Raw genomic sequence first — 24,313 nt, forward strand, 5'->3', positions numbered from 1 at the left:
CTTTTATGTTTAATTTAATGCTGAATAAGGTAATAAACGATCTGATTTTTAACATTCCCACTGGATTGGATGTCTGGCGTAAAAATAAATAACTTTCAAAAGCTCGTAAAGGAATAATTCATGCTTCGTGTATAAAATTTATGTTTTGCTTTAATGATATTTATCGTAGGACCTGAGGTGGGTCATCAGTGACGGGAAAGGGTTAGGGTTATATTTAAAACCAGTCCAACGTAATTTAAGGGAAATATGTTTGACGTAGGCTCTTGCTACAAACTAATTACAACGAGGCAAGGTGCTCTGCCTTCCATTTGCCCTAAAAGTCCACGTGATTTTCATAACCCCGCTTGGCTAAATACTTCAAATCCGTACACAGTATGTGCGTATTTTAGTCATCGTAAAGATATTCCCACGCGATCGTGTTACTGTTAAATTAAACAAATTTTATAACACCTTTGTTTGTGCTCAAAAAAGGGAGCTGATTTTGTATTAAGCAAAAATGAAAGTTTACGATTTTCATATATAAAAGGGGTTGTCGTTAAATTATATACATATGAATGTGAAAATTGATGATTTGGCGTTTTTAATAAAAAAAATTTTTTTTAAAAACAAATTTATTAAGTTATTTATATTTAACATTTATTATTTATGGAGCATTAGTGGCGTAAAATATTTTTTTATATAGAAATATATTTATACATGTAAAGACATTTATTTATAGTTCAAGATTGTCGATATGTTTACCACAACATCCAAAAAGCTAAAAATCTGTCTATTTTCACACATTTAACTATTACAAAAACATAAATAACGGTTAAAAAAAATATAATTCCAAGATACAGTTGGTCAGAATATAAATAAACAGGGTAAACACAATATTTTAAACAGATATTTTTATAAAAGTCGTTTTTTTATGTTTACCCAATGCTTATATATTCGTATTTTGATAATAAACATCTAATACTCGAGCTCATATTGATTCTACTATGATACATATTTTATCGTTTTATATAAATACTAGATCAGCGTATAATTCCCCGTAGTAATAATTGACGTAATAACAATTGATTTCTACTTACAGATAAGGCAAAGTATATTAATATTTCTAACAAGTATTTTTTTTAATACAATATGATATAACTTAACACTCTAATAATATCATAGGAAGAAACGTGATAGTACAAAATAATAATTTGCATAAATACATTAAGCACAGTATATTTCTACAAAATATAGTCCTCTTGAAATTAAAATATCAATAAAAGTAAAAAACATAATAAAGCTTATTCATTGTATAAAAATATCTATTATTTACTTATTATTTATGTCAAAATAATAAATGATTTATTACATCCAGTGTATCATAAGAACACTTTATATTATTAAAAACATGTATAATACCTTACCAGACTGACACATTTAACATTATAATATTCGTATTTTCAAATATCTTTATTGTCAGTATGAATCATTAATAAAAGATATATTTAAAAGCTCCCTTTGAGCTTTAAAAATTATAATGTGTACAAATGAATTTTTTTGGATATGTAAATATTTTTAACCTTTTTTTGATATGATAACAATAAAGTATATAAAAATGCGATTAATATTATCTCACAATTTTATAGTGAATAAAAAGAAAATAATTTATTAAATTTTCATGCAAATCGATATTTTCATAGGTTTAGGCGTTTTTAAATACTTTAATTTCGATGATAGTGATAGGCTGCGCTCTTAAAGGCAAAATCGCTTATTTTAAAACAAAAATTAAAAGCTTTCAGACAAAATAAATGTAACTCATACAATAAACCGAATATAAAAACTCATTTGTACACCTTTTAATTAAAATTGCCCCATAACTAGCACCTTAACTCTTAAGAGTCCAACGATAATATTTATAATAAATTAAGTATTGTCCAGCAAAAATATTTTTTATTTTATTAAAACCAAACATTTTGACATGTACGAATGCTACAAATGTGAGATCAGACTGATAAGGGTTAAAATGTGTAAGGAGCTTAATATAACAATATATTTAATTATAAATTAATAACACATTGATGGATTGAGATATTTTTTACAAGTGAGTCGGAAAGTACGCCTACGGAATATTGCTAGTCTTTGGCACAAGTTTTTGTTAATAAAACATTTTTCACTTGAGTCGTTTGAATTAAAAATGGATACTTGATTTGGTTTTAAATTTATTTACGTATTTTAAAGGCCAAAGGGCATCGCCGCAGGTTGCTGAAGCCGCATACCTGGACGTTGCGGTGGACGCTATCTGGTCGAAGGTGCCCATCTCGCTCTTCTGCAATAACTGCACAGTAGAACCTTTCTGAAAGCTTGACGAAACACTTTGTTGAAGATTGTGTAGAAGATGGGGTTAACCATCGAACTGGCATATCCGAGCCATGTCACAAAATCGAATACCTGTGAAGGAGAATATATTTGAATACATTAATTTATATTTACATAATATATTAGCAATCATAAAATGCATATGTAATGTTTATGTATAAGATAGTATGCAATAAAAAACATACATACTGACCCTCTGAAATATGCAAGTAATAAATTTACTTTATTAATTCATGTAAATGTATAATTTAAATCATTGTTTGTTAAAGCAAGTTTTAAAAGAAAATCTTTGTATGAATATCAATTGTTTAGCTTTTACAAAGCCTAACTGTGCAGACAAAGGCGTTATGCTTTATATTTACTTATTATTTTAGCATAATAATTGAGCTTTCCTCTTTTCTTACATAATTTTAAAAATAATTAATTTAAAAAAAAAATAGAGTTATATAACATAAACCTATATTTATATAATATTATACTTCACAGCTTGATAATAATTAATACCATTGCTTAGCTACATATTTCATATAATTATTATGAATCAAATCATTTTACGATTAGACTACGGATTTAATACCATCATATGTAATTGTATATTCGAGTTTTAGTTTATGACATGCTTGTATTTCGTGTTATTCTCAAAGTCCTATTTTGACAAAACAATCAAGATATAAACCAGTGGCGGCAAGTTCAATATAAAATTTAAACTTTAATCTGAATTTTAACTTTAAATAAATAATTTAATAACATTTTAATAATAAATAATAACATTTTAATAAATAATGATATAGGTGAGCAAAATTTTTTTTTATGATTCCGTAAATTATTATATTAATAACATAAATACATCTGAGGTTATGATATAAATATCCTTATAAAAATAAAGCTGTTTACTTTAAATTCCTAATAATATATTTCATTTAAAACATTATTTCAGTTAATTTGCATACTAATAGCATAAATCAATAAAATGTGATTCGGTTGTAGTTTTAGAATTAATATCAGTTTTATTGTCAAAAATCTAAAAAAAATATTTTAAAGATTAATATACACAAAATAATTTATTTATATGTTATAGTTTTAATTTTTAATTTTTACCTTTGAATTTCATAGATATTTTAAGAAACAGGACTATTTTAAATTAACTGAATATTAGGGTTTGCACATACATTTTTTTTTGTTAATTTAATAACTTTAAAACCAGTTTTTGAATTAAACAAAAATCGTTAGATCAAAAAAGCATATGGAAATCGGATAATATAAAAAATATAAACACAGATCTATTCAGAAGTGATTTTTTATAAACCCTATTTAGTTTTTCTAAACAACACAAGTAAGTTAATGTTTAATGCTTTGGTGACTTTTATTTATTAAAAGTAAAATGTTTTTTACTTATCAAACTTTCAAATAACCATCGCGGTGTAGCAGATGCAATAAATTGGTTACATGATAAAATTACACAGAAAAAAATATATATGAATAGAATAACTGAAGGAAAACGTAATAAAATTACACATGATAAAAATTTTACACGCAATAAATTTCACACCGGAGTTATTTCACAATCTCCAATAACATATTTAACCCTTTTGGTTTGGATATAAAATATCAAAAGCAATAGCAAAAATGTACAGTTGTTACGTACATTTATTTAGAAAGGCAATTTAAATATAAAAAATATAATTTTAATGTGCTGTTATATATTTCATTTTTTTTGCAGTTACAAAAGTAAAAAATTTCAATAATATTTTCTGCTGAATTTTTTAAGAATAAGTTTTTATTTTATTTTAAACTTCATTGTATTTTTTCTAATTTTTTGCTATCTTAACTCTTCGAACGCGGAAATCGAGTAAAGACACCCAATTGATTTTTTTTCTCTTTACGCAAAAATCAGCAAAAAATATGCTTTTCAAGAAATTTTTTTTTGTGAAATAACATAAAATATCATTTTAAATAAATAAAAATTAAAAAAAAAACATTTAAACATAGAATCGAAGTAAAATTTGCATTTTTCATAAAAAAATAATTAAATATTATTTTTGATTAACGCGTCCAAAGAGTTAAGAAAGAGTACTATGATAATTCTAATTACTTATTTAATTGTTTAATATTTATTTTGAATATATTTTTTAATCACTACTAGAATATATTTATGAAAAAAAATAGTTACTGGTGAAAGTTAAATTAAAGTAGTTGAAAATTCATCGAATGTGTATTTTATTATATATGTAATACTATCCATATGTAATTATGTAATTGTGTAATTCTAATTATGTTATTTTTTGTCAAATTTTATGGCGTGTAGTTTAGCTTTAGCGTGTAGCTTTATAAACGGTTTTTTACTTATTATTAATTTATTCATATTATTATTACTATTATAATTTTATCTTTTTAATTTCTTCTCTTAAACTTAAAAAAGGTTATATATAAATAGGCATCTTGTACTTAATTTTAATATATGTATATTTTGGAATCTTAAGTCTTATAATAATAAAATTAAATCTTGTAATGTTATTCTAAATCTTGTAATATTAAAAAAATATCACTTTGCCCTTGGTCAACGTGATATTTTTACATTTAGTTATAGTTATGCAATATATTCATAACTATAAATAAATGTTAATCAAATCTTTAAGTCCATAAACATTTAACATTGTTTACAAAAGTGTTCTTCTTACTAGTAATTTATTATCCAAACCCATAACTTACCCAGTGACTAACCCGCCGTTCGCACTCCTCACATATGCTGGGCACCAGATTCAACACAAAAAATGGCGTCCACAATATGACGAAGGTGAAGAAGACCACGCCCAAAACCTTCGTCGCCTTCTGCTCGAGCCGTATGATTCTGCCGTGTCGAGAGGACGTCCTGGAGAGATGGGAGGCCCTGGATAGAGGCGAGGGCGACGGCGACTGTTGGGGACTTCTGGTGGCGCGGGAGCGAGCTACGCCACCCTCCCACCGCACCACTAGCTGGGGTCGAGGTCCTCCGGTCGGCGCTGCGCCCCCTGTTGCGCGCTCTCCAAAATAAGGGCACGTGCAAGGTGGCAAGCAACAAGAGGAGTCGGTCTGCCTACTCTGGGTGCTTCCTGTGCCGCCTCCAGGTGACACTGATCCGGACTTCTTCTCCCTGGAATCGATGTAAAATTTTAATTTTCTGACTAAAACTTTACAAAGGCATACATAATAAAATACTTTAAAATATATAATTGAATTCCTACAATGTTCTATAGATATAGTACACCTATAATACTAATCATTTTATACCCAGAATTGCCTTCATCAGAGATAGCATTTTATAAACTTTATTAAAATATATATGTAATTAATCAATTGTACATTTTTTTATTTATAAATATTTATTTTCTTCATATAAAATTATTAATTATATGAAATTTATAATTTATAAATTGCTTAAAAATATAAATTAAAAAATAATATTTATTAAAATTAAATTTTTATGAAAATTAAAATTTATTAAAATTAAATTCATTGTATAAATTATAAAAAAAATAGTTCAGATGCAGACGATCGATGAAATAATATTTCACCTCTTCACTAGCTTTTCAAAGATCTAATCAGTTTTATTCTTCCATGACATAAATACGGCAGTTATCAATCCTAATTTTATTTTGTATTCCAATGATTTAAAATTGCTTAAAAACATTTCATCTCAATATAGTGATTTTAACTGCAAAGCTTTAATAAACCATCTGCTTTTTAATATAAAATAATCAATCTAAGTCACCATCAGAATATTTTTAAGAATCTAAATGAAAATGTATTTTATTATAAAAACTTTCGCTAAAGTACTCAGAATCACTTTTAAGAGTAAATGGAGGTTCTATTTACACGTTAACGACGTCTGCAAAAAATCTTACAGGATGTTTAGCATTGTTATGAGATAAACGTTTCATTTTACCTACCCGTCAGTTATTCCTGTCTATGACACTTTCGCGGCACTCTTAAATCAGGATATATAATAATTTGTAATCTGCGTATCACTAAATACTTCTTTTTTATCTAAAAAGATCAAAAATGGTTCTCAATATATTTATTATCTGTTCTTGTTTCCCAATGATTTTTTAGGAGCATTTGTATATGATTTGCTTAGTTCTCGAAGAAATTTGTATATCGTTAACCATTTCTTCAAAGTATTGTAATGCGCTATGCAATTCTAATCCTTTTTTCAAAACGTCTCTGACAGTCATTATTATGGGCGTTTTCATTCAAATTCAAAATTGTCTAAACTGCTTTTTCTGAAGTTTTTGATATTTTTATGTTTTCAAGCTAAATATAATCATGATACGATATTAAAATTCTGAATATATGTTTGAGCAAATAATATATTTTGAATATAATGAATAATATTATTTACATTGATTTAAAAACACTGTTATTAGAATCGTAGCAAAATAAGCATTAATAAGTTTTTGGATATGTTTCCAACCTTCCGGGAATCGTGACGAATATATTAATATAATATGTTGCGCCTGAAATAATTTTAATACGGCTTGGTAAAGGCACTTAAATTAAAAGATTTTTAATTTTATATTATATATAAATAAAAAAAATAGTTAAAGCAGCTTAAAATAACAATATATATTCTGTTAAAATAAAATATCGATCACACTATTTGTCTGTGGATTTTTCGAAATTAAATAAACAAAATTCAAAGCACGTTCGTAAAATAACTTGAAATGTAATTTTAAGGTTGTACAAATTCGTTTACTTGAAAACCAACAAGTTATTATTAACTCGTAAACAAAGTTTGATCAACAACACTCGTGAGTGCCATTTGGAAACTGTATTGATTTCTTTTACAAAACTTTCGGCAATAAGCGATTATGTTGGCGTGCGAATTTCTGGCGGTTTTATAACGAGTTCAAATACTAACATCCCTCATCGGCAATAACTAGCTTAATTTTCCACACCATTCGAAACCATCACCCCAGATGACATGTTATCTATGACCGTGTCCGTAGGGGATTCAATCATTTCAGCACAAGTTTGCATTAACTGCCAGTAATCCTACTCGATTTCCCGTTATCGGATACAGGTCTGTTTTGTATCGATCCGTCTGTATCAGTTAGCACACAGCGTGAAGCGTTTGCTGCTTTGAAGCTTCCTGATTGGATTAAGATATTTAAAAATAAATACAAATTGAAAATACAAAAAGCCTTTGAAAAAAATGCGCTGCGGATAATTCATTTTGTCTTAATTAAAATTTAAATAATGTCTGTAGGAGTAAGTATTACAAAGTCGGCGATTAAGGAAAGCTTTCTCAGCAGGAAAGCTCTTCCGTAAAGCTTGCAACGTGACGGGTAGAAAATGCGGACCGGAATGAAGAAATGAAGACGAGTTATTATTATGCAGCATATCTCTGTTATATTATATGTTTTATATAACTATGAACAATATTCATATGAAGTATATGTATAGCACTACTCACTTCTCAAAATTTAATTGAAAGGAGGATTATTGTTTATACGCAGTAACTGTGAAACAGTTATAATTTTACAAAATGGAATTTATAAATATCTGTATACCAAGGATATTCAAAATAAAAAAATATAATTTTAGTTTAAATGCTATTAAATTAGTATATTGCCATTTTTAATACAGAAAACAGTAAATATAAAATCCTACTATGCAGATTTTGTTAAGCATGTTTTTATTTGTGGAATGACTACATAAATAGGAAAAGACTCTCTTGTGTTAAAAGTCAGTAATATCGGGTCAAAAATCTTGTTGGCAATAAATTCTTAATGGCAGTGAATAAAATGTTCCATGTATGCGTTTATATATGCTTGGTCTGACTGGAGGAGGTTTCCGTGCTCGCCCGCTTTCGACGCGTCGGCCAATTACGAGTGATGACGTGTTTGGATTATTTTATTTCCAGCGACTTTCTTATATTTATCTAATTGTCAGAATTTTAACAAGAAAAGACTTAGCAATCTCACACATGCCATTTCAACATTCAAGAAGTCAATACATTTTAATAAATTTTGTATTTGTATTTAAAACTGATATTTGTTTCCTGCGCTTTTAATTGCGATAGTTTTTTTTCCAAAGCCAATTGCATTTATTCATTATTATCAAATTCAATTAATTTGCTACCCGATTAGACAGTCAAACAAATTAATTGTTATTTATTGCATATAGTTATATATTGACTAATTGGAAAGTTCAATAATTAGCAATATGTATATTTGTTTTATAGTTGGATTCACAGTTATACCCTCGAGCAAAAACCTACACTGTTTTTAGTGTTATCTTATTTTTATTCGTATCTGAAGTGAACAAGCTTCTCCCCGAGATGAAAAGCTCGGAAGGATGTTTTATTTTCATTCGAGCACCGGTAAGTGGTCCTACAAGTACGTACTCGGGATACTTCGCCATTCGATAATGACACATCAACGTTGAATGTATTTATTTAAGTCCTGCCGTTTCACTGCCTTTTTCCCTTTTCTGTGCGAAACAAAACACAGACCGCCGACAAATAAGACCCTTTTTATCTAACAAATTTGTTTCGTGGCGAGCATGGAAAATCGCAAGCTGTCACTGGAAAATTAAAAATACGTACAATGTAACGTAGTTTAGTAAATTATATTCTAGTGTACTAAGAACTGAAACGTAATAGCGGTTAAGCTATTATATTTAGTTTAGAGGTGAAAAAAGTGGTGAATATTAGATAATTGCGTGCACACTATAACATGTGTATTTACAGCTCTGTGCATAAATCGTGTCTAAAATTATGCTCTCGCGTGTTTGCCTTTCCTTTGGTAATGTTGTATAGTGTTAAATTCACAAAATAAAAAGTATGCGGGCAGAAGCTCATTAATTACGTAATGAAAGGTTCAGAGTAAAAACTTAAATGATGAAGTGCATTGCTGCTTTTTCATTGAATCGATTTCATTATTTATTTAGAGTATAATTTGTTTCAAAATAAAAGTTTAATAAATTATTCAATACTTTCTCAAACCAAAATTTTTTATAAAGACGTTATTACATACATACTTTGTCTACTCATTTAAATTAACATATTATACAAACGATCGAACTTGCATTTGCCTAACAATATGTACAATAACACCATTTTAGCTGTTTAATCAGTATTTTTCATTATGAATTTATCAAAATTGTCTTATGGTTTTAGATACTATTAAAATATTTCTTTATCTTTTAAAAAAAGCAATTACTTTAAAATGAAATAGTACTGGTAATAAACTACGTTATTATGTATTTATTTAAATCGAGTTTCAAGTTTTATATTACAATTATTTAATTTCACAATAAATAGTTAAGTTCTTACAGCTACAGAATTATTGTACAGTTTTTTTAGAAAACACTTTTATTTGTCTATTACTTTTGTTTACTTTTATTTAAATATACATTTTTTCATTGTAGATTTTTTACAACTATGTGTATTGCGTATATCCAATATCCTTTTGAACTTTTCTCAGTTTTCAGTTAAAATGTATTAAAATAATAAAGCGTGTTTTTAAGCTTGTTTCAAAACTTCTCAGTAACACTTTATTAAGCAATGTAATATAAAAATATTTTATATAATTTTCAAGTAAACTGTGTATTACTTTACGTTTTAGTGATATTTTTTTATGATATAAAAAATATTAATATATTAAAAATAAAGGTATACATAAAAAGTATATATTTAAGTGAAAAACATATCAGGAAGTTACATAATAAATTATTGTAATAACGTCTTTTATTATTAACTATTATTTTGTGTATGATAATTTAAATAGTATAGACGTTATTAACCGGGGTATTATTAAAATACTTTATAAATATAACAGACTTGTATTCGATAACGATTTAGAGTGATTAATAAATAAGTATTATAGACAAAATAAGAATAAAAATCATTTATTCTAATAAAAATATAATGTTTTATTTATAGTTTATTTATAATGCTGGCGAATAACAAAAATTTTGAGTGTAATAATTTAAATGGTATAATGAATCCTGAAAGTAAACGAAATCTGAAATTAAATTAAAAAGTTGTTGCAGGTTAATTATGTAAAGTTAAACCTTGAAAATAATAAAGAGGAGAAATGAATATTAATACTTTCAATGAGTAAAATATTGATTAAAAATTGTTACCTGTCTATATTCATTGCATTGCTTTAAAAAGTATTTTTTAAATTTATTAGAATCGGTTAACAAAATTAAAGTATAGACGTTGTAAAGGGATCACTACATACAAATACATATACATATATAAATTAAGAAAAGCTTTTTCCCAGCAAAAAAAGACCAAAATGTATTTTTGAAAAAAAAAATTCAATTTTAAATGAAATATTAAGCGAAAATATTGGAAATAACAAACGTCTGCAATACACGATACAGGAGTTTTAATAAAAAAATAATAGATTTATAATAAATTAAAATTAAAATAATGCCATGGTAATTAAAAAAAATTGTGTCAAAATTTGAAAAAATTAACTGAGCATAAAAGTAAACTATAAAAGTAAGTTTAATATGGAGATATGTTGATTTTTAAACGCTTAATTAAAGTAAATGAATAAATAAATTAAAAATCATTAAAATCTTCGTAATTTAATTTTATATTAATAAAATTTATTTCAGATAATTATTATTTCCAATTTATTATTTATTATTTACACAAATTTGATTATTATTACTTTTATTTTAAAATTAAAAAAGTTTATATTTTAAATAGCGTTTTAAGTATAATTTAAAATGTAAAGAATGTTAAAAAGATAAAGAACTTTTGTAACGAATTATTATTTTTTAATAACTAAGCAATTATTTAAATTTAAAAAAAATTGTATATTAGTAAATTGTATTTATAAACTTTTTTTAAATATTTTTTTAAATTAAAGCAGTTAAATTATGTTCAAATTATTTTTTTCAAATACCTGACAATTCATGGAATAAAATAATATTAAGTTCGGAATTCAAGTTAGATTGGGCTTCCATTTTATACTAAAAAAAAAAATATTTTTAAAATAATTATCATTTTTTGTATTATGCATTCTTTTTTTAAGCAAACTAATTAAAAAGATTCAACAATTTTATATCCTTAAATTATTATTTTACGATACCTGAAAATATAAGACTATGTTTTATATATATAAGAAATATGTATATGGTTTAAAAAAAATTAAGTTGCTCTAAGTTAGGTTGGGTTTACATTTTATACTAAAATTTATGAAATAAATAAGCATTATAGAGAATAAACTACACGTGTACCTTATTATATAAATATAAATAGCAACATATTATTTTTTTAAATATATTTATAATATACACAGAAGCAGTCACAGAAGTAGTCACTAGAATATTGCAAGGTCCAAAAAATATTACAAAAATAGATGAATTAATAAATATTATATAATAAAACATAAAAATACGGGATCTAATTTTACTTTATAATCTGATTTGAAAAATATACTTATTTTCTTAAAAGAATAATTCATAGTAGCTTTTATTATATTTAAAAAAATGGTATTAGACCCTTTTATAATATTTTCTATCAGCTTACTATTTAGGTAAATAATATTATGAATGATCAATAGTTATTAATTTTCTTTTTACATTTAGCATATTTTAATAAATAAACTCAATAAGTACAGCTTCTTTTAAATATTTACAATAAAAATATATAATTATATTTTATTAAAATTACCGCAAGTAAAATCTCTATACTAAAAATTCATAATTTAATAATAAACTAATTTTAAAAAATGGGTAAAATAAGCAAAAAAATATCCAAATTTTTTTTTTATTATCCACAAGAACCGTACGCAAGTTTAATCTCTTAGGCAGTCGCTTTTATTTTAACCGCACAACGGTTTATAACAAGAAGCGATATCCGATTGTAATTTCAGTTTTCGTTCATAATAATCTTTTATTGCAGGTTTTCGCATTTCGCTACTTTTCCTTCTTCTTTTACAATTTCCGCCATCGTTATTTTAGACATAACAATGCGCCAGTTATGTATCAGAAACGACAATTCCGCAAGTAACGGCCATTATTTTGTTAAAATATCGCGATAAAAACCTAATAACGGTATTACATTAGGCCCAATAACCTCATTCATATTTTTTAATTATAATATATGTATATATAATTCTTGGCTTAGATTTTTTTTATTCTATAAAACTTTTACGATTTAGGTGAAACACGTGCGGGTGTTCGTGACAGTCGTAGTTTCTTGAAAATATTTAGGTATTATTAAAACTATATATTTTATTACACAGTTTTAAATAAAATAAACATTCAAAACGATTTGCTTATACGTGTTAAATAACAGCAAAGTTAATTGTATGGATTAAAATGGCCAAAATATTAAACGTATATACATATAATATTATACGAATAATATATTATTGTTAGTTGATAAAAATATTAACCACGTATGCAAAAAATCTTGGACAAAGACTCAGCCGTAAATCACTTTTTTGCCCTTATTCCATCTTTATTCATATTTATTGTGGATAAAAAAAAAGCAAAAGCCAGTTTTATAGACAGTGCTGGGTAAAAATTCTTTATGTGTAGTATACAATGAAGATTAATTTATAAACGATTAATAGTAATTAAAAGTTGTTTTAATAAAGATTAAATGCCTTTTACTAATTCATAAAAATCTGTCAAATAAGATGTAATGAAATATCAATAATTTTTTACCTTCAAGTTGTCAGTGTAAATGGTATTATATGCGTATAGTTATGATTCAATAATATAATACGGATCTTAGCTAATCATGCCGATAATCTCTGTAGCAATATTAAAGTATATCGTAAAATGTTGGTTAAAGCTATCTCTGTTTTATAGACTTGTATTATTTACACCGTTTCTATATTTTTTTTAATAAAAAATATTATTATTTTACAGGTTTTTGTTAATTATTATTCTGTGTAAATGCTATATTAAATAAATTGTTATTTAAGAAGACAAATTTACAGTGTTAAGTAACGTCACATATAAAAAAATAAGAAGATTAGGTTGAGAGCTTTTTGGCATTAGGTTATTGCGATTTTAAAAGCTCCTGCTCGACCGCAACTTTTACGTAACATACATATACAGATTAGTACAAAAAGGCAAACCTTTTGCTGAAAAAAGTATAGTTTATATATTATATTAACATATATCAAAAGTTGCCTAAATTACTTATAGTTGTGTAAAAATATGATATAAAAAAATGGCCTCAAGTGCAATCTCCATGCTTAAAAATACTTAATATACATATGATACAAAAATCTCACATGTAACAAAGCAAAAAACCTTAATAAAATCACTTGTTAAAATATAAGTAAATTTTGTAGATGTAGAAACATCATGAAAAAAAAACTGAAAGATTTTACTATACAATATAATAAATAAACAATACAGTGAAAATTCAAAGTTAGACTATTATCATTTAAGGCTATCCATATATCAGTTAATAATTATGTCCTCGATTAGGCATATGTACATAAAGTTTCGGGTCATGGTCTGAAGATATCTTGTTAAGTTAGAATCAAATTTTAAAAATGTAAAATATCCTTTAAATTAAAAGACTTGGATTAATTAAAGCTTTGTTATATAATACATAGTTAAAATTTAGTATATCGAGATAATAGTTATATAATATATCAATATGATATATGTATATATTATTAAAACTTATTATATATTAATACTTACCATAGGTTTATCCCTACCACATAAATAATAATAAAAAATGTTTTATTAATTGTATTGCATCGTTTTGTTGTATTAATACGAGGCACTGAGTATTTTGAGGCCCCAATTATTTAATGATATTATGGCCCTATGGTGTAACTGAAAAAATGGGAGATTATATTTTTTTTAAGAACCTTTAAAAATTGATTTTATAATCAACTGTGGAATTTGAAAAAATATTTATATGAAGTAATAAATGGGACATTTTGAGTTGGCCTCTAATGTCCTCAGCGCCTCATAAATAATTCCTCGTTGTATTCATCATTGTACTTTTTTTATTTAGGCATTTAAGGTATACGATTTTTGTATGCATAATATAATATAAAGTCGTATATTTTTATCTCCATATGCATATACAAATTGGAAACCACCCGTCGTCCACCTGTCCCGAATACTAATCTTCCTTTTAGGGGCAAACAACAAAAAATGCGGCTATATATGTGTGTACAATATGGCTCTAGCATTCTAATTTTTAATTTGTGATTGTTTCGGCACACAGCATGCATTCGATATGGCGGTACTTACCCGATGCCAGCACAATCGATCGCCGTGGGCTGCAGGGCCGGAGCAGGGAGAGGCGGCGCCCGAGAAATTTGCCCCGGGCGGTTGCTCGCTGCCTCCAAGCCCCGAGATAATCTCAGCATTTCGGCACCAAACTGTTGCAAAGCTGTCATGGCCGACGGTGCCGGTTCGCTGCAAGTCGCCACAACTTCAACGTGTGTGCTAGCTATCTAATTACAATCTAATTACTAAACGTAATTTGGTGCACCTCCTAAAATCCAGCCGCTTGTACTCTTCGCACGCCTAAAGTCCCAGTTCCACGAAGGCAGAAAAAACAGCGTTTGTGACTCTACGGAATATTCGATAAGTAAAGATAAAATACTTTTTTTTAATCTAAGATCCGTGTTACGTGACAAAGCTCACCAGGATTTAATCAGAGCAACGTTGTTCTTTCAGACTATGTTTTAAATAATCGTGTTTTTAATTACTTAACAAAAGTAAAAAATCATATCTATAGCATTAAAATTAAAAAATACATTTATGTAGATAAATAAATGTGTGTTTTAAAAATATAAGTCTATTTTCTAGGCTTAGTATCTTTACTTTTCGAAAATTCCTTGTATTGTATATAACACACGTCGGGTAACGATGTTAATCTTGTTTTTTTAAGTATCGCTTTTCCTGCCTTAGTGTGTCCGTGGCTTAAAGCCGTATAACGATAATGTCGTGTCATGTTCACTTTTTCAATGTATCGTCGGGATTGACCGAGTGACAGCTGCTTGTGATAACGATCCGAAGCAATTTATTGATACAGAGCCGGATGCTGATAAAAATCAGAAAGCCAATGTATCAATTTATCAAAGGGATGTGTGTAACATATTCCGATCGACACTAGACACGTTCTATTATCCTTTGAATGCCCAGATTACAGGTATACATTAATTTTATTTAATATATATGTACCATCTTTATAACTTATTTTATCATAAGATACCATCAAAATCATTTTTAGTAAAAACTTATTTTTGGCACAATATTAAATTTTTAGATGGACAAGATTTTCTTTCTATACTAGGTTTACTTATATTAAAAAATATATATTTAAATTTAAATTAATATATTAATAAATTAAATTATTTATATCGAAATACACAATTAGAGATTAGCTTAAACTTATCTCAATGAATAATTAGTCAAATCAAATGACTTTTATATTCTAAGATCCAGTCTCTATTATTTTTTTTATAAAAGTCAGTTTGCGTAAAGTTTATGGTTTTTTAATCTACTTTTCAGATCCTTCTTTTCACTGTTTGTGATAAATTTTATTAGCCAGCTATTAATATAGTTTTAAAAAGTAGTATATAAGCTTTTTCAATGCAGTATCTGATATTTCTGTCAATTGTCGTTGTTTTTTTCTGTTTGTGGCGCAAACTTGTGTATAATTTATTGATTGCAATAATTTATTTAATAATGGTATTTCAGTTATTGTTTTCGCTCATATTTCAGGTTTTTGATCATTGATAAAATTTTAATAATTAACAGCAATATATATTTAAAATTAAAATAAATTTGTAATTTATCCGAATTCTAGTGAAAACTCGCGTCGTGTTTATTCTAATAATACTGTTTTCAGAATTTCAGCTATTCACGTGTTTGAGTACCTTGAATTAATAATATTAAGTATGTTTATGCTCGTATTTTGCACTTGAATGTTTATATCGAATAACTGATTCTCGAAATTAGGAGATTATTTTAGTCAATATCGAAAATCGTAGACAGTTCGTAACCTATGGCAGCCGATTATAGAATAATATTTCAACCCTCAGAGGTTCATCAAAGCCCCAACCTGGGCCCTCTGCTTTTTAGGTTATTTATCAATGACTTAAATAATGCAGCTACAAATTTTAGTTTACTTCTGTATGCAGATTATTTATAATTATTTAGATGCATTCAATCTGTTGCAGACTTTCTCTCTACACAGTGATTTATTTGATATAGACATTTGTAATTATAAAAAAAAACTTTATGCATATGACTGGTCTGATTAATATGAAAAAAAATATTTATTTGAAATGTTAGTAAAACTCAAAACATTTTGAAAATCCATATAAATTAGAAATCCGTACGTCTGGCAATCCTAACCACAAGTGTGATTACCGCGTCAAATTCCGCACGCCATGTCAAATTTATAATCGGGCACAAACTCTTATTGTTCGCCCAGTACCTATTGAATTTAGTCCGGAAAAAATAAGCCTCAAAATCAGTCGCCGTCAAATTGCGGCATTCGGCCGACCGTAACTTTGCGAACAATCGTCGCAAATGTGTACGACTAATATTAAACTTTTAGTATAAAAAGCTTATTGGGCTAACGGCGTGAATAAAGTGCTAGAGGACGCTTATTGCGAACGCGGTCCACGAACACGAATCTACTTTGGTGTGTATTATTAAGGCAACCCTAGGACCCGCATCAAAGTTTAAGTGATAAACCGAACCCACATCCTTCCGCGGCTAAACCACCGCGCAAAACATCGATTAACTTTGGATACGTAACTAAAAAGTGGTTAAAAAACCGATTGCGCTCACGAAAGCTCAGATATACATAAATTGGATAATGTTTTTCATCGCTGCGTAATTTAAATTAGTTTTAGCGTAATTATTTCTAGATATTAAATGGTTGTACTTGGCAAAAAATCTTACTAGTTCACTTTCAAATATTGTGTAAAATTTAATTTTTGTAATAACCGCCTCAAAAGTTATAAAAAAATCAGAATAAGGTTTTGATTATCATTTAAAGTTAATGCAAGATAATTGCTTAAATTTAAGTTGTTTTTATTTCATCGGCATGGTATGTATTTAATAACACCATAATAAAGTGGTATAAGTCACTGACTATTAATCAGAAATACCTGAGTTCAAATCACTCTTTAATGTCTTTCGTGTCTAAGAGAGCATAATTAATGATTATTATATAATTATAATTCCGATTGATCATTACATATATGGTATACTTAATTAAAATCGAGCTAGATTGCACATATTAGGTTTTAAAAATTATCTTTTAATGTGCTAGAGTACGCTCGGGATAAGGATTCCGGTTTGTTATTGTGTGCGTGAACTGTGTGGCTCAAAACAATTTCGCTCAGAATATTTAATTTTTTATTTTAAAAGAAAACATATGTTTATTTAACATACATACATCTGAGCTAAGTTGGAAATTTTAATGGACAATTAAAAATATATTATATAATCAAAGAAACCAGACATTGATGTCATTAATTAAATATTTGCAAAATTCTAAATCTTTCACTAGTCAAAAAAATAATGTCTTTAGCTATTCTTCAAAAGCAAAAAGATATAAAATAGGAAAAGAAATTATTCGCAGATTATTTAATGGCTCGACGACTCTATTAAATCATTAGAATCCATTTTTAAATTAAAAAATTATCATTGGCGCAACGATAAGAATAATAACTTTTTTAAGCCTTACAGAGAATAGTGTAAAAAACCAACAACGTACGGATTTATGAAAAAATAATTAAAATATTTTAATCCACGGGTAAGAGAACGAATAACTAACAGTGTGTATTTAAAGCCTTGGTATTAATTAACCCAGATATGCGCAAGAAATTTTGTTCTCTTAAAATTTCATTTATAAATAAAAAAGCAGTGGCACGAGTTTAGTGACCTACCCATGGGACAGTGGGCATATCTGGGTTAAGCCAATATCAACACAAAATTATTTAAAATAAATCACTAGAGAAGATCGAACTTCTGTGCCACACTGCACTTTAATGACGAATACCAGCGTTGACGAATCAACGACTGTCCTTAAAAGAGAAAGCGAGACAACGAAGTACACGCTACATCGCTTCTCTCTCTCATATACATGTACACACACACAATAACAAACCGGCATTCTTATCCCGAGCGTACTCTACTTCAGCTCATGAAAAAATCGTTGATGCGATAAGATGAGAATTATTTTTTATAAGCAAAACTTCTTTTAAAGCAACGTATTTGTCCCTCTAAAGTTGAATATATAATAGATCTTAAACAATATAAATATTAAGTAGCACAAGCATCTTCAAATGATATAAACTTCAATTTTGATTTATTAAATACCATCGTAGATTATTTATAGATTAGTTTTATTATACATTTTTCAACGCTCCATACGTATATTATATATATATATATATATATATATATATATATATATATATATATATATATATATATATATATATATATATATATATATATATATATATATATATATATATATATATATATATATATATATATATATATATTTTTTTTTAATCTATTCCATAAGCTCTAATTTTATCTTAGTTTTATTTAAATAACTATCATTTGAACTCATGGTATTTGAAAATTAAAATAAAAATGCATAACATCGAGTTTTTCTTTTCTTTTATAAAAGCAATCAATGATTTTTAAGCAAAAGTTTTCATGTAATTTTTACCAAATATATATTATTGTTTTGGTTATACTGTAATGAAAATTTTGTATTAGAGATCTATTGAAATTAATATTCTCCAAAGAAGTGTAAATTCAATTTAAAATTAATAAAAAAATATTTAGAATAAATTGACGCTGATTATTATTATAATAATATTAATGTACACCTGTTTAAATCGTTTAGAAATTAAATTACCGCTTGTTCGATACAGTAAAAAATGACAAAGAAGTTAGATTATTTAATAACGTTATTTATTTTACATAAATTTGATATACAAGAAATGAAAAAGTTTAAATACTAAAATTTTCCTATTAAAACCAAGGATCAATAATTCTAATCTCTTTGTATTGAGGGACAGGGTTCAGTAAGCGACCTTCCACAAACTAGCAGACCCAGCTCCATTAGTAACAAAGCCACAATCGAGCGTGTAAAGGAGAGTGTTTGGAAGGATCTGAGTACATCAACGCAAAGGCGATCTGGAGTCAATTCAATGTATTTTGAAAATCTTGAACCTTTAACGTATAAAATCCACTGGTTTAAGAGATAAAGATATCAAATTATGTCAACAGGATTTCAAGAATTAGCAAGAGAAGATCTCAAATGTACTCACAAGCTGATAATGTCAGATGAACAAAACTGATTCTAGGGCAGTTTACCAAAGGGCTTTTGTAACACATCAAGTGTATGGTGACGTCAGAAGAAGTGATTTTTGAAGACGATCTTTTTTTTTAAATGACAATTGAATGTCTTTGGCTGATCAAGAGATTAATTTCGGTCTATGACCAAAAATATCTTACTCCCAGTGATTTTAGATAAACCTAATATGTGGTTCCAAAAGTACAGAGCCACAGCTCATACAGAAATGATCACAATCCAAATATTTAACAAGCCAATATTATAATATTCTTATTAAAATTAGAGCATGTTCAACAAAACTACTAATGAAAAACGTCTTAAAAGAGGCATGCTTGTTAAAAGCAGAAGATGTAAACCATTTATGATATACAATTTTTTATTTGTAGTGTAAATTTATTTTATATAAATACTGCATATGATAGTAGAGCTCAATTCCTTATCTAATGCTATCAGTTACTTGTTTGCGAATTTTATCTGCGTATTACTTAAAATAAAATTCGTTCCTACTATATGACTTTAGAATATTTCTATAACACTATTTTTTTTGCTAAAGTTGTAAGACATAATGTATCCTCAACTGAAAGATATGTGCCACACAACCCATAGCAGCATTTTCACTAATTGCGAGACGACTTATTGAACTCATGTCAAATTAATGCGTCAATTCAACAAGCTATAATAAAATCACTATGGAGCTTATTTGGCACATAAGATTCCTAAATAATTGACAACAACGATTTATTTGCGACTAGCTGGCAAATGTCACTCACAAGTCGCGGAAGGGATACGTGGCATTCTTTAAAAGTTAGAAAAAATATATACAAGACAAAGCCTCGCAATAGCTGTTCGGAACTTGACAGAGATAGTATGATTATGCTTCTACGTCTTACTGAATAGAATAAAATAATAGAATTTATTTTACACTTATTATATTAAAATGGGCCTATAAAATAAAATTTTAATTTAAAATAATCCTAACTAATTACTCAAAATATGTACTCAAAAATTTATTTAAAATGTAAAAGTACAGCGTAGTCATAATAAATAAATTTAATGAATTGTATCGATTACACTTTTTTGTTGTAATACAATCAGGTGTCTTTGAATTCGTTATATGTAACATAATATTTTGATAAAAGTCAATCATGGGTATAATATTTTTGCTTACTTATGTCTAGTGCTTTAAGCAGAGACATAACACTGAAGGTTTATTTTATAAACACAAATCCCTATCTACATATTATATTTATCAAAATATAGCACTTAACGAGCCTTGTGTTATTTCTATGTTAATTTTTGTTTTAACACAGTTACCATATAAATTAATGAAAATAATTATAATAATGAAATTAAATATTTTTTCATTATAATAAAAAATATATAAAATTTGTTTTTAGTGGAACGTTTTATAACAAATCATAGCTGACTGTTCAACTATAATTACTATATAGTAAGTATAAGTGATGGCACCGATTATATAAATAATCTGAGAAATAAACCATATATCTTTCGAACATGTTATTTTATTAAGCTTTTAGAAAACTAATAAGCAAAAGAACCACAAAAATATAACACTCGCGCCATGCTTAGAAGTAGAAATTTTAAGAATGCTTTTTATGCAATTCCGTTAATCTAGCGATATGGCTAAATTAATGTGGTATCTGAAAGAGCAGAGCAAATAATTGCACGAGTGTTTTTGCCTGAAAATTGCCTGCGAGTCGTTGTTCATAAAGGATTTCGCATTTGCATAACGACGCATTTTCGAACATAAATTGGAATCGTTTTTTGCTGACAACGCATTTTTAATGTGTAACATTTGCATATACATAAAAAAAATCAGCACTGTTTCAATTATCACATTTTCAATTATACGTCTACTTATAATTTAATTTGAATTATACAGTTATTTTATATAACTAAATATAAAGTATAAAATAGCTAGCTTATACACCTATACCAATATAATACAACTCAGCTTAACAAATAAAAAGTAACAGAAACGGATCTCGAACTTAACTCATCAAAGTCTAGAAAATCCATATAATCAGAAAAGAAAAATTGCAGAGGTTAAACTCCCCGCCGGAATCGTATCCAATTTTCGTGAAGCTATTCTTGAGTATACGAATGTGTGCCATAAAATAGGTAAAGTTTGATATATTAATACACCTTAAAAATATTAAGTTTAATATACGTGGGACGCAATTATAGGACGTCTAAAACAACTCTTTGATTAAATTAATATTTTCCTTTACTTTATAATAACATCTCCTGAATTAATTATTGTATTTCCTGTGTTGAATATTAAATAACCCATTAATGTAGATAATAATAAATATTAATAGAAAATTAGTTCTAAATTAAAATATCCCATCACTCACATACTTGTTGTGTGTCGGAAAAGTTTTGTACAAATTTAGATTGAAATGTTTTAATTTTCCAGTTTTAAAGTTGAAAACTTTAAATTAAAGTACTTATTAACATGTTATGAAATCCAATAATATCAGAGCTTCATTAACACAACCATTAGTGTCAGACTAGCTAATGATGCAAAATATTTTAATTCAGTGCATTAAAAAAAAAAAATTAAATATAATATTAACCATGATATTAAATATCATAATAACCATAAGACAACAATTTTTATAAAATTAATACTTTATTTCTTTTATACTATTTTTTTAATATATTTGCCACAAAGATAAGATGATTTAATTATTATATCAGTGCATGTAAAAAAAAAATTATTTAGAGCATATGTATGTATGTATCACTTCAGTTACAGTACACACAAAAGAATTTATGAACAATGTAACTAGATATTGTATGCTCTAACTCTTTGTCAAAGTATTAAAAAAATATTTTATAGGTATTTTAAACCATGTATGTAAGGTAAATCTTGTTTTCTATTTATGTTATCCTTCTTTTAAATAGTTTTTTGCAAAGAGTTATTCATGGGGTGTTTACTGTTCTTAACCTAACCTGTCCAACGCTATGTTTTTATTGCGTCTACGATTAATCGCTCGCGATTAGGTTGGTTGTCAAACACACTCGTCTATCAAATCTTGTTCGTCAGCGATGTAACTAGCTCACGTCAGAGTTCACACACTCACTAGGTAAAGCATACATTATGTAGAAGAATTAAACACAAAATGTAGTATTGTAAGTTTCAACTATAACTTATAGTTAGTGCATACTTTGTCTAGTAGTTGTATACTTAATCGAAATATTATTTATTTTATGAATTGAGAATTAATATGAAACATTTTTAGTTTTTTTAAATAAAATATGAGTGGTACAAAAACATATCTTTTTGAGACGATCGAATGCAATTTATTAAAATAACTCTCCACAATTTTTTATGTCACTCAAACATCCCTAGTCCTACGTCAATTTTTATAGCATGTAAAGTGTATTGCTCAAAGAGATGCACAGCTACACCACTGACATGGATTGATCTCCCCCATATTGTGTATATACATACCAGTTTTATGACTTTGCAAATTTGTAGAAGACAATGTACATCGTACAATGTTTCAAACGCTTTATGGCCGAGGTATAAAACCATATATGTACATATACACCTACTATATATGGTTCAAAGTTACGGCTGTAAAAATTAAGACAGATGGCAAGTTTTATATTACTATAGGGCCATTGTCGTTAACAAAGAGTTTTTCTTGAATCACTGTACCGTATATTTAAATTTATTAAGGCAGAATATTTTAAATTAAATAATTGTAATTTGCTCTATGTGAAACACGATAGCCTTAATTAAAGAATGCTAATCAACGTTTTATTTTATAAAATCAAATTTACGCTAGTGATTGGCTATTAAAATGTTATCAGGCTATCCCAGATTACGCGAGTGCTCCAAATTAAACAGTGATTTAATAATTGCTTGTAAAAAATAATAAAATAATCAACTATTTTACATTATATTTTACTTCTAAGCTATACATCCCTGGTTGGGTCATGACTGCCTCCAGAAGATTTATCTTATGCATATCTTTTCCAGAGACTGACACTTATATGCATACATTTATTCAATTTATGTCATTGCAAGTCTAGTGAGGTTTATGATCTTGTTTGGTACTTCAAATTCATCTCTTCATACAGTTTATTTTTACTCATAGTATCATATTCTGCTTTGAAGTCCACAAATATATGCCAATATTGTACTAGTGTTTTTTTTTGTCGTTGATAGTGAATCTGGTCGATCTGCAGCTTTTTCAAATTAAGCAATTAATCACTTAAAAGTTCTGAAATCTGGTTATTTAACGTCTTAGTATATATCATTTATATTATTACCAGTTATACGCCCACCCAGCAGATATTATAAGTTAATAATGATATAACATTATTTTTCTTTCTTAATTTATTTATTTCATTGTGCTCTCATAAATACCTTTTGTAGTTATTTTACTTCTGTATAAGTACGTAGGTAGCTCTTGTAATATTGTAGGCGTAATATAAAATGAGTTCAGTAGAACCTATCCATCATGAAAGCATTTTATATATTTATTATGTTTTCATCTTTTGTCTCCAATACATCGCATTTCAGTATTCACAATTATAAGCCATGATTTTCATGTCATTCTCTCGCATTTCTAATAAATCTTGTTA

General features: G+C 27.1%; 1 protein-coding gene across 3 annotated transcripts in view; it reads right to left on the reverse strand.

Moving 5' to 3' along the window:
• Positions 1–669: 669 nt before the first annotated feature.
• The window catches only part of 5-HT2B (5-hydroxytryptamine receptor 2B), a 122,329-nt gene continuing 98,685 nt past the window's right edge, over positions 670–24,313 (reverse strand). For 2 of the 3 annotated variants that reach the window (XM_088181947.1, XM_088205426.1), the window contains 3 exons: positions 14,596–14,763; positions 5,065–5,485; positions 670–2,427 (listed from right to left, as the gene is read on the reverse strand). In XM_088181947.1, the coding sequence (XP_088038073.1) occupies positions 2,275–2,427; positions 5,065–5,485; positions 14,596–14,763 (742 nt within the window). In that variant the 3' untranslated portion in view covers positions 670–2,274. The remainder of the gene's footprint in view (positions 2,428–5,064; positions 5,486–14,595; positions 14,764–24,313) is intronic. The other variant, XM_088181143.1, reaches the window with a different exon arrangement.

This window comes from Plectrocnemia conspersa, unplaced genomic scaffold (assembly GCF_051122295.1).
Source record: "Plectrocnemia conspersa isolate PC_06_02 unplaced genomic scaffold, ASM5112229v1 ptg000001l, whole genome shotgun sequence".
NCBI lineage: Eukaryota > Metazoa > Arthropoda > Insecta > Trichoptera > Polycentropodidae > Plectrocnemia > Plectrocnemia conspersa.